At 43.1% G+C, this 10,649-nt stretch overlaps 2 protein-coding genes across 2 annotated transcripts; both read right to left on the minus strand.

Annotated features, from left to right (window-relative positions):
* Positions 1-197: 197 nt before the first annotated feature.
* eif2b2 (eukaryotic translation initiation factor 2B, subunit 2 beta) lies at positions 198-3,084 on the minus strand. Its single transcript, XM_086061697.1, has 8 exons — positions 2,665-3,084; positions 2,046-2,166; positions 1,372-1,523; positions 1,062-1,225; positions 864-959; positions 655-792; positions 516-582; positions 198-387 (listed from the first exon to the last, which is right to left on the minus strand). The coding sequence occupies exons 1-8, from the start codon at positions 2,834-2,836 to the stop codon at positions 230-232; spliced, it is 1,068 nt and encodes a 355-aa protein (XP_085917823.1). The 5' UTR covers positions 2,837-3,084; the 3' UTR covers positions 198-229.
* A 137-nt stretch (positions 3,085-3,221) lies between these two features.
* Positions 3,222-7,024, minus strand: tmed10 (transmembrane p24 trafficking protein 10). The gene is made up of 5 exons (XM_086061698.1): positions 6,731-7,024; positions 5,820-5,940; positions 5,668-5,741; positions 4,963-5,089; positions 3,222-4,768 (listed from the first exon to the last, which is right to left on the minus strand). Exons 1-5 carry the CDS (start codon positions 6,911-6,913, stop codon positions 4,647-4,649), a joined length of 627 nt encoding a protein of 208 aa, XP_085917824.1. The 5' UTR covers positions 6,914-7,024; the 3' UTR covers positions 3,222-4,646.
* Positions 7,025-10,649: the final 3,625 nt, after the last annotated feature.

A 10,649-nucleotide genomic window follows, 5' to 3' on the forward strand; every position in this document is an offset into this window, starting at 1 on the left:
TTTTAATTTGTCAACCACTAATGGGAAAATCCACACTACTGTCTAATTAATTATATAATTTAAATATCTATCTTGTTTTTTAAAGATTATTTTTAAAAGTGTAGTATTCCATAAAAAAAATAAATAAATAAAAGATCGAAGAGTGTCAGTCCACATATTGAACGCGTCTCGGCAGAATTAGACACAACACAAACTGATGAGTTGTTTGATGTCTTTTTAAGTCGAGCGATTACAATTCGTGATCCTCGGGATGGTAGAGCTCGCTCATGAGCCGGTAGATGTACGAGGGCGCGTGCCCGCCAAAGTTGGAGATGAAGAGCGTGATGAGCTCGGGCGGGACGTAGTCAAACACGGGACAGTGCACGTTCACCTTGGACAGGATCTCCCCTAAGAAAACAAATTGTTCACTGTCAATGTTGCTCGTTTCCGTAAATGCGTGCAAATGTGACGGAAACACAAACTGTTCTCACAACAGCACGCCAGCGCTGATTAATAACGAGCGCGAGTTGCTTTACCTTCAGCGAATGGAAGCACTTCATGCGGTGAGACAAACTTATGGAAGGAGTTCTCCTCATTTGGGAACTGCAACAAGTTTGACGGTCAGCATCATTTTGGAGCTTAACGCTGTCTTGTCAAGTAAACGTCTTGTCACACCTGAGGCGAGAGCTTGAACATGGGCGTGCAAACGATGAGCGGCGTTGAGTGGTGCTTGGCCGCCAGGGCCAGCGTGTGCGTCCCGTTGACGGCCCTCAGGCCTCCGTTGGCGAGGACCGTCTGCGTCCCGATGATCACCTGACGGGCGGAAAACAAATGCGCCGTCCTCTTGGTTATGACGTCACAAAATCGCCCGCCGCCTTCATTACCTTATTAACGCGAGAGATGACGGCAAATATGGCGGCGTCCGCGATCACCGTCGTTTCAATGCCAGCTTCTGACAGACTGGTGGCCATTTTGTGTCCCTGATGGAAACACGAAACAGAAATCAGCAAAATATTTGACACATTTATTGCAAAATAAAATAAAAAAGGTTGTTGTTGTTTTTACAGCTCAGTGCCGCTTACCTGACAGAAAGGCGCACACTCGGCGACAATGACGTGGAACTTGCGTTTGCGCGCGGCGTCTTTGAGGAAGGCCTCCACGGTGCGAGAACGGCCGATGGTCATGATGACCTCGTTGGAGTGGATGTGCTCCAGCGCCTGCATGGAGATGTTGTCTGTCGTCCCATCTGGAACAAGCCGCCATTTAGAAAGCCAAGACGGCTAACGCAGATCAAATGCAACACTAACTCACAGGAAAAAAGTTTCAATTTGTTTTTGTTTTTTGCCCGATAGCCGGAACTTCCTGTGAGTAGCTAGCGTGTTAGCCACTGACCCAGCTCCGTCAGCAGCTCGTTGATGGCCTCGATGACATTGGCTTTGAGGGGAGCGAAATGCTGCCGGAAGTTCTCCTCGCTGAGCCCTCCCGTTGTCAGCAGCTTGTGGAGAGACTCTTGCTGGTCCAGCTCCTCGCTGCTGCCCCGGGACCTGCAAACGTGCGTATCAAATGTCAACACCAGGTGAAGGACGCCCAAAGGAGAGTCGTAATCATTTTATTAATTATAATAATACAATTATCCATCCATCCATCCATTTTCTGTACCGCTTGTCCTCACAAGGGTCGCAGGGGTTGCTGGAGCCTATCTCAGCTGGCTTCGGGCAGTAGGCGGGGTACACCCTGAACTGGTTGCCAGCCAATCGCAGAGCACACAGAGACGAACAACCATACTCACAATCACACCTATGGACATTTTAAATTTATATTATTTTTAAACCGTAGTTTTGTTGATTACATATAAAATAAATATTATTTATAAAATATAATCTATTTTCTGCTAAAAAAATTTTTTATTATAGTTTACTACAAATTTGACAGCATAAATGCTCATATTTTACTTCTTTATAAAGAACATACTACTTGGTTGTTTTATTTTACTCTCAGCCCATCTAACTGTATACAAGTCAATAAAAGTCCATAATGTATCCCCTTAAAATTTTCAGGTGACTCACCTTGCATACTCCTCTCTGATAATCTTGAGCACACGTCTGATCATGTTCCCGACGGTGGTCTCTGATGGCTGGGCAGCGACCATCCGCCTGCCCTCCTTCCGGGTGATTTCCATGAGGTCGCCTGAACAAATCAAAATACACACCAAGTTATGATCCTTTCGGTGGGAAAGCACATTACATCATCATAATAACAAGAATTCAAAGAGGTGCCTATGAGTCGGCAGCATCTTTCCTTTATTGACGTTTTCCGTTCGGAGTTTTAGCAGATTTGAAAATCATTTGTCTATGACATTTGTCTACTACGAGGAGCTTCACTCACTCCAACATGGTAATTGTTAGAAAATGACACTTGTTTGTTTACATTCAAACTTCAGCTTGCAACCAATACATGCTTGCAAGATTACAATTTTGGCATTGCAAACATGTTCCTCTCTCGTTGAAGCGGTATTAGTTATGCTAGTACTAGTGTAATGTAATGTATTGTGTTATACTGTCAGTGTGTAGTGGAGCATATTCATGGTTATAGACCGCCCACGGGGACAAAATATGCACTAGTAATCTAGATATGAAGGGTAATGGTGGGGGAGGGGGCGATCTCAAACGGTCTTCCGTGCAGCACCTGCGCTGCTCCAGCGAGCCTGCGACGTGATCCTCCGGAGCAGCGATGTCGTTTCCCGGGCTGTTTCCGCAGAACCCCGTAAAGGTCCGGTGCCGCTCCCGCCTCGCTTCAAGTCGGACAAAAAGGCCTCGATTCGCTCGCTCAGGTCCGTTTCTTTATCCCCGCCTGGCATTGTGGCAAAAAAAATACAAACTGTTGTCCCAGGGAAAGAAAAAAAAATGAAGTTATCTCGTGAGTGTGTCAAGTGTTGGTAAGGCGGCCATTTCAAACCAGGAAGTGTTTCAGGGCTACATCCGGGTCAACATTGACTACGGCGGCATCTGATTGGCTGAAATCTGGCTAATGTTTGCATTGCATCATTTTTTCATCGTGCCGCTAAACTGTTAATTTACGTGAATATCAAATCAAATTGTCTTTGTATCAATTCAAATACAATCCAGCCTTGTATTGATTCGAACATTTATTTTTCTAAATTGTTACGCCAAGTTGTGGCCCACCTCGTATTAAATGTATGATTATTTTGTAAAGCTCGTTTGGGGGGAAATTGTACACACTAAAACCATCCAATAGTTTATTGAATAAAAAGCCCATGACAAATTTACAAAATGCACCAGTCAACATAAAAATCGATTGTGCACAATGCACACGGTCTCTGAAATAAAATAAGTCAAAACAAAATCCCCATGGCAAGTGCCTTTGTAATTAAACCGTTTCAGATCAGACACAAACCTCCCGAAGACCATGTAACCGCACCTCCTAAGTATCCCCAAAGAGAGGAAGGAAAAAAAACAACTTAAGTACATTGGATGGATCTGCAAGTGCGAGAAATTGGCGTGAGCTGCTTGCTTACGTCAAACGATCAATTTAGTAGCGTAAATAAATGCTTGGAGGCTTCACATACAATTCAGGTGGTTCAACAAATTCCTTGTTCAGGCTAGAGCTGGGCAATAAATCAAATTGGGTCAATCCTTTTAAAAATCGAATCGTTGAAAATGGGCTTGTCTTCTGGGTTATCAAAAACTGTTGTGACATCCAAATGTTTTTGAGAGTTGTGGCATAATGCTGTATAGGTGCTTTATGAATTTCCAATAGCTACCAACCAATTAATGTGGCATTTAAGCACAAACTACTAATGTTAATTTTACATTAAAACTGGTTAAGGATCAGTATACATTACTGTTGTATGAACTTTTTGCATGGAAATTATCTTTGAATAAATGAAACCATTAAATGATTGTTGGATTTATTGGATGAAAATAGATTACAATTTTAATCATCCAGAATGTATGAAAAGAAAAATTGAGAGATTTTATATTTTGGCCATATTGCCCACCCCTAGTTCAGATTATTTTACAAACGCTGCTGCCGTTATGTGAGGTGTCTGCCATTTTAGATGACTGAATCATAACATGCAAGAGTTCATTTAAAGATGGTGACCTAATTCATAGATAAATGTAAAAAAAAAAAAAAAAAAAAAGGACAATATTAGTGACAAATCAATTTGCCAAAGAAAGATAAACGTGTACATGTGATTGGGGAGGGCATTTACAGTTTGAAAACAAAAAGAAAACTCAAAGACAACCACATATGCAAATGGAGAGACTTAACACAGAAGAAGAGCGACGTACAAACAAAAGCACACGTTCAAATAGCCTTCACTTGATTAAGAGGGTTTCCTCTGCAACATTCTTGTGGCATATCCGTTCCAAACAAAAACAAGCTCTTCATTCGCGGGAAGAACAGTGCAGACAGACACACGGCGTCATGTGGAGCATCTCTCCCCTTGCAGCGCTTGTCATGTTACAAACCGCCTGATCGTGTCTTGGACCATCGCGTTAGTCTGGCATCTTTGAAAAAATTGAATTTGCGGAAACCCCCTCCCCCCCCCCGCCTAAAACTTCCCTTGACGTCCAAGGAGGATGGATGTTAGGACGTGTGTCAGTCGAGCCGGATGATGATGATGACGACCGCCGGCTCCTCTTCTACTCGATCAGCTTCTTGGCCTTGAAGAAGCGGCGCAGGTAGAACACCTGCCACGTGGCCAGCCCGATCAGGCAGCACATGGAGAAGATGCTGAAGTACAGCACGCGCGTGTTGGTGGACTCTGTTCCGGGCAGGCAGGTAAACGTGTTAATTCGCAAGGACAAGTCAACATTTCCCCGTCAGTAACTCGCTGATTCTTCCCTTTTCTAAAAGCACGGAGAAGACTGAAATAAATACGGTCGAAATTTACCGTAGCGTTTTTGAGGCTTTGCCTGTCACCAAGTCAAACTGGCTAATTTCTCGCGAGGAATTTACCATTTGTGTCCCTCATCTCCTCCTCTCGCTTTTTCATGTAAGCAAAGTCGTTGACGATGGACTCGGAGAGGTCCTCCAGCCGCCGCAGCTCCACCTCCAGAGGCTTCAGCTTCTCCACCTTGGCAATCTGGATTCACAAAGCACACACAACAACATAAAATCAGCCTTGCCAGTGGTAGTCAAGCGGATACTGGTAATTACAAAGTTCATCCAGTAGGTGTCAGTGGCCACAGCTTAAAATATGGTTAGCTGGGTTTGTTTGTCACAGAGCTTTTGAGAATGCTCATTGTCTCACCGTCTGAAGCAACACAGTTCAGAAAGTAGCTAAAAATGCAACTGGACCTTGTCGCTGGCAGCCTTTTTGATCTCATGCAAACACTTGCAAGGAACCACAGCAGCACGTGCGCCATGTGTGTGCCAAGGGACCGTTCCCAGCATGGTTGCTGTTGTCTTATTATCAAGCGTAGCGTGAGAACACAACAGAAGTGGACTACTACTAGGAGATATTCATAATATTTCTGTCATACAAGATGCTATATAAAGCAATATTTTATAGCACTTAGTAAAATTATTTTCGGAGTCATAATTATCAACGTGTAGAAAAATATGGCGTACCATATTGTTGTTGTTGGGCAGAAATGCTATGGTAAAATTCGGCCAATTCCAAAAAACATTTCACCCAAAAACCAATGCAAGGACCCTTACGTCTTCATAGTTCTTGGCCTCCACGCCATGCTTCATGTCCAGTTTGACCAATTGATCCTGCACTCTTCCAGTTCCTTTAAATACAGGGCAGCAAAAATAAATATCACTTGCTTAAAAAGTAGTATTCTCTCGTGTAATCAGATGAAACGTACCCATAGGAGACTTGCTCTCAAAGCACACCTCAAACATTTCGTAGTCCTCCGTGGTGAATGCAAACTTTCCTTTGGTGGCATCGTCCTTGCTGTAAAGCAAATGGCCGGCAGAATCTGTGATCTGCAACAAGGAGACATTCATTTTGTTATTTTACAGCCTTGTTCCAAAATGGAATACAATTGGGGGAGACAAAACTGACACATTGAAGACTAACAGAATGATGACCAAATAAAAAATACAATAAAAAAATCCCCAAATTGTCGAGCAGGCCAAGAAAGTTTATATAATTATAAAGCAGGGGTCATAACCTCATTACATTTGAGAGCTGCTTCTTAGGTACTTCCAATTTGATATACACTTCTTACATAAAATGCGCTCAAAGTATTTTATTATATTCAGCTATGTGACGACAATGCCCTTGGTAATGGCTTTCCCAACAACCAAACAATATTTTCAGTATGCGTTTTGCTTTTTTTGAGCGTCGTCACATTCCCACTTAACGTGTAGCTAGGTGGCTAGCATGCTAACGTTAGCAGCTGCCATTTGTGCGTGGAGTGTAAAGAGTGACGTGTAACAGCCGGCGGATGCAAAACGCACATTATTTCCCCCCGCATGCATCATTTTTATTATTATTATCATAAAAGCACATTTCACAAAGACAGTGCGAACTTCAAGTAAAGGTTGACGTCAGTTAGCTGCTACTAATTAGCTTATTTAAACCAGGAAGTTGTTGTTTTGGGGCCCGCGCCTAAGTCACCCGCATTAGCAGTAACGAGCTACATTTAAATCATTTCAATGCGAGTCTCGATAATAAAACGTGTTTATTGTAATATGTCGAACGTAACGTAATGAGCTTCCGTCGATTCGTGGCCTTTGTCCGAGCCGGCTACTCGGTCCGGTCGGGGCTCACCTTTAGGTTGGTTTTGGTGTTGCTGTTGGGCGACTCGGTTATCACGTACTCCCCGGTGACGAGAACGTCCTTGTGGATCTCCTCCCGCAGGCACTTCCTCGAGTTGACCGGCAAGTTGAAGGAGATGGCGGACGCCGATTCGATGAGAACCGGTAAGAGCAGGAACGCCGCGAAGCGAGCCATGGCTGAAACCCTCTCAAAGCGAGCGAGCGACCAACCAGCCACTGCCAGCTAGCCCGCTTAACAGCTTCCTACTTCGGCGACACCGAATCAGTTTGCAGCCTGCTGCAGCGGCGCCGGCTGGTCGGAGGGGGGAACTACACGTACACGTCACATTTTGCTACATCAGGCCACTCGCCATATTGCGGTCTCACTTGTCTCTCGGATGTTTAAATCATAGATATCTAAGTGTATATCGCGGATTTATCAATTTATCAGTACTGTGTATTCATTTTGCCATGATTAACAAAACAGCAAAAAAAATACACAGTACTTGGGTTTATAGCGTTTGCTTGGAGTTTATTGGGTCAGTGTACGCTGCTACTTGTGTTGTAGGATATAAAAATCCTGTCAAATATTAACTCCATCTGGGTCATACACATTTTACACAAACAATAAATATCTTATCAGTTGCTTATTGCAGCACGATCCCATCCAGTGACGCTTTTTGACCTCATCATTGCTCACGTTCAAAAGCAATCGCAGGCGTCATGCTTATTTCAAGCACCCCCATCATCATCATCATTTTTTATTATTCCTCATCACGCATCTCGCAGTTGGCCGCCTACACTATAAAAAAAAAAAAAACGGCCCAGTTTCCACGGAGACATCCTCGTTCCGAGGCGGGGATACCGAGTGGCGAGTCTGGCGCGAGAACGACAATTATTGGACGGAGAAATCCCTCCCGTGTCGCAGCTCGGTGCGTCAAATGGTTTCTAAGAATAGCAACCTCCTCGCCAGTCGCCACCACCCAAGCTGGCCCTTTTTTAAACTCGTGTGAACTTCAAGTATAACACCTACAAAAAAAAAAAAGTGGAACCATTTTCCAGAAGAAATATGTGAGACGTCAGCTCAAAACAGCTTTGGGTTGTTCTGTTTCAAACACAATTAGAGTGGAAAATAAGTCAAAAATGTATTTACTATTTTATTTTCCATGTGATCAAACCAGTCTAAATGGAGTATCTGGAAGAATTAAGAATAATCCACCCGTTTTCAGTCATTCAAGGAGGCTGACATTTTAGGCAACATCGCCCCCTGCTGTAGACTGAAACTGACATTTATTTATTTGTTTTTGTTGGGGGGGGGGGGGGGGGCTTAGGACATAGTGTCTAGGATATTTTGCTCAACTTTTTTGTACCCTAAAAAGTCTGCTTGAAGGCCAAGACTTGCAACACTTGGCCAAGAGGCCATCAAGTTGATTTTTCGATTCAACGACGAATCACGCGGCAGCAACCTGACCTATTTTTCCAAAGCACAAAAGATAACAATTCCTTGAATGTGGCAGGCAAGGCAGGCTGACGCAAAGCGTCGACACGCCCCTGACGCTGAAAGGCTGTCAATCGACGACAAAAAGACAAAGGCGCCCAAATCATGTACGCCAACCGCAATCCGCGTAAAGAAGACGGGCCAGATGAATGTTGACTGTCCGGAGTGGAACAGGATATTATCGTGTGAACTGACGTTGCTTTGACATCCCAAGGTATTCTAGTAAAGTACATTTCCCTAAAAGGAAATACTATAAAGTGCATTCATTTAGAGGTCTCCGCCCTAAAACCTTCATTACTTGTACTGCCAAGTCACATTTAACAGACGTATACAAGTCATAGAAGCATTCGTGGTATGTTACTGCACTTAAGTGATTGATTCAAAAGCTATCAAAAGTCTTTTTCCGACAACTTTCTTCCTGACATTTGCTTAGCGATATCCGTACTTTCTATTTCAGGCTTGTTGTAAAATATAAATGTTTCATGGCATCCCTTTTCTTCGCAAACGGCACGTTGTCACGGCAACAACATGCGACAAAATACAAAGCTTACAATAAATAGCCTTTCATCTTAAAAGTGGAAATCAACCGTAAAACGTTTCTTGACAATAATGTGTTATATGTGACCTCACTAGTCTAAACATGGCATTTTGATTCATTCATATTACATTTGTGGAATATGAGTTAAGAAGCAAAATCCAGCCGTTTTTATTCATCTCAGGGGGCGGCCATTTTGCCACTTGCTGTCGACTGAAGATGACATCACGGTTGCCCAGGCAACGACCAATCACAGCTTAGCTGTTTTCTGAAGCCGAGCTGTGATTCGTTGTCACCTGAGACCTGAGCAACTGCGATGCCATTTTCACTCGACAGTGGCAAAATGGCCGCCTTCTGATATTGATACAAAAACTGTTGGATTTTTGCTGATGAACTCATATTCCATTAATGCAATATTAAACACTTCCCTTTTAAACATATTTAGATGAAACGCGGCAAGTTTAAAGACGATCGGATCATCGGAGAAGTTTGTTCAAATATATTCTCTATAAAAGGCTTTAAAAAAAAAAAATATGGCGACAAATTGCAACGTAAATAAAAATGGGGGACTTCCTGTTAAGTTTAGCGTGTGGCTCAAAAAAGGTTGTTCTATACGTCGTAGGTTGTTACATATACCTCCAACATTTCAAAGTCAAATGTGCCACTGAGAAAGCTATATTTGTTTATTTTTAATCATTGTATTTATTTAATTATGAAACACAAAATTTGATGCCCTGCTCCCATCAAATAGAATCTCACTGTTTTTTTTAATTTATTTTTTCCAATAGGAACCTTGTAGCGGTCACTGCTCGGGCCCTCTAGAGTGGAGGAATTGGAAAAAAAAATTGAATAAAATAAGGCTTATTGTTTGCAACTAGCATTAGCCAATTTAGCATTTATTATTATTATTATTCACAATGTTAGCAATGATAATTAACTGCCACTCATTGTCTAATTGCCCCTTTTTTTTTTTCTTCTTCTTCATGTTCAAAAGGTTCAAACGGAAACCAAACCAGTTTTTGCGCAACTTATGGATACTTGCGCTAAAGTACAGAATGTGCCCTTGCTGTACTTTTTCCCATTTCTGCCACGGATGCGTCTTCAACGTTCTATTCAGGCGGCATGTGGGTGAGCCTGCCTGTTTCATCATCATCATCATCATCATCATCATCATCCTCATCATCACAATTCAGTCTACCTCACAACAACATCATCAGCCTCCTCCTCCTCCTCTTCCTCACATCGCCTCCCACCCTCCCCTGAGCCGTGCAGGAGCCGACGCGTTTTGGCGTCATAGTGGTCTAATTTTACCGCTGTTGATGCTGATGTTATGAAGAAGGGGGGGGGGGGGGGGGAGCACCTGCTATTTCTGCCGTTATACCCCTCCATCCTCACGGGGGGGTTGTGAGGAGGTATTAATAGATACTTATTAGGCACGGAGCAGCTTTGTGGGGGGTTTGCAGACACTCACAGTGCGGCTCTTATGCAACGGCGAACACGTCGGGGCTACGCAAGTGCATCGCTGCCAAGACCGAAAGCCGGCTGAATTGGTGTCATTTGTGGAAATTTCCACACGCTTGAACAATAGCTGGGCGTGTGATGCTAATAACATTCCTTACACACACACACACAAACACGCCTTATTAGGCAAGGCGCTATTGAGTTGTCCTGATATTGCAACAAAAAAAAAAAGATGACACGAACCAGTGAACACATAATTACAATTACACAAAAAAGAAGGGTGTGGAGGGTTTAAGCCTTGCGTAATTTGCAAACGCTATTTATCGGTTACTTCAATTATTCATTTATTTTAACACATTCCTTGCCGCATGTTCCCATTTTTGCTCGCACGTCTCCAAATAAGAAGCTAACCGTGCTTGTGCGCTAACATGTAACGCA

The sequence above is a fragment of the Leptonotus elevatus genome, chromosome 18 (assembly GCF_054856555.1).
Source record: "Leptonotus elevatus isolate MCC_2025b chromosome 18, RoL_Lele_1.0, whole genome shotgun sequence".
NCBI lineage: Eukaryota > Metazoa > Chordata > Actinopteri > Syngnathiformes > Syngnathidae > Leptonotus > Leptonotus elevatus.

Coding starts and splice junctions, on each gene's coding strand:
- tmed10 (XM_086061698.1), bottom strand. CDS start 6,913: ATGGCTCGCTTCGCGGCGTTCCTGCTCTTACCGGTTCTCATCGAATCG. Junction 5,941..6,730: donor ACACCAAAACCAACCTAAAG/GTGAGCCCCGAC, acceptor TCCTTGTTGCAG/ATCACAGATTCTGCCGGCCA. Junction 4,769..4,962: donor GGAGATGAGGGACACAAATG/GTAAATTCCTCG, acceptor TGCCCGGAACAG/AGTCCACCAACACGCGCGTG.
- eif2b2 (XM_086061697.1), bottom strand. CDS start 2,836: ATGCCAGGCGGGGATAAAGAAACGGACCTGAGCGAGCGAATCGAGGCC. Junction 793..863: donor TCATCTCTCGCGTTAATAAG/GTAATGAAGGCG, acceptor TCCGCCCGTCAG/GTGATCATCGGGACGCAGAC. Junction 583..654: donor TGTTCAAGCTCTCGCCTCAG/GTGTGACAAGAC, acceptor AACTTGTTGCAG/TTCCCAAATGAGGAGAACTC.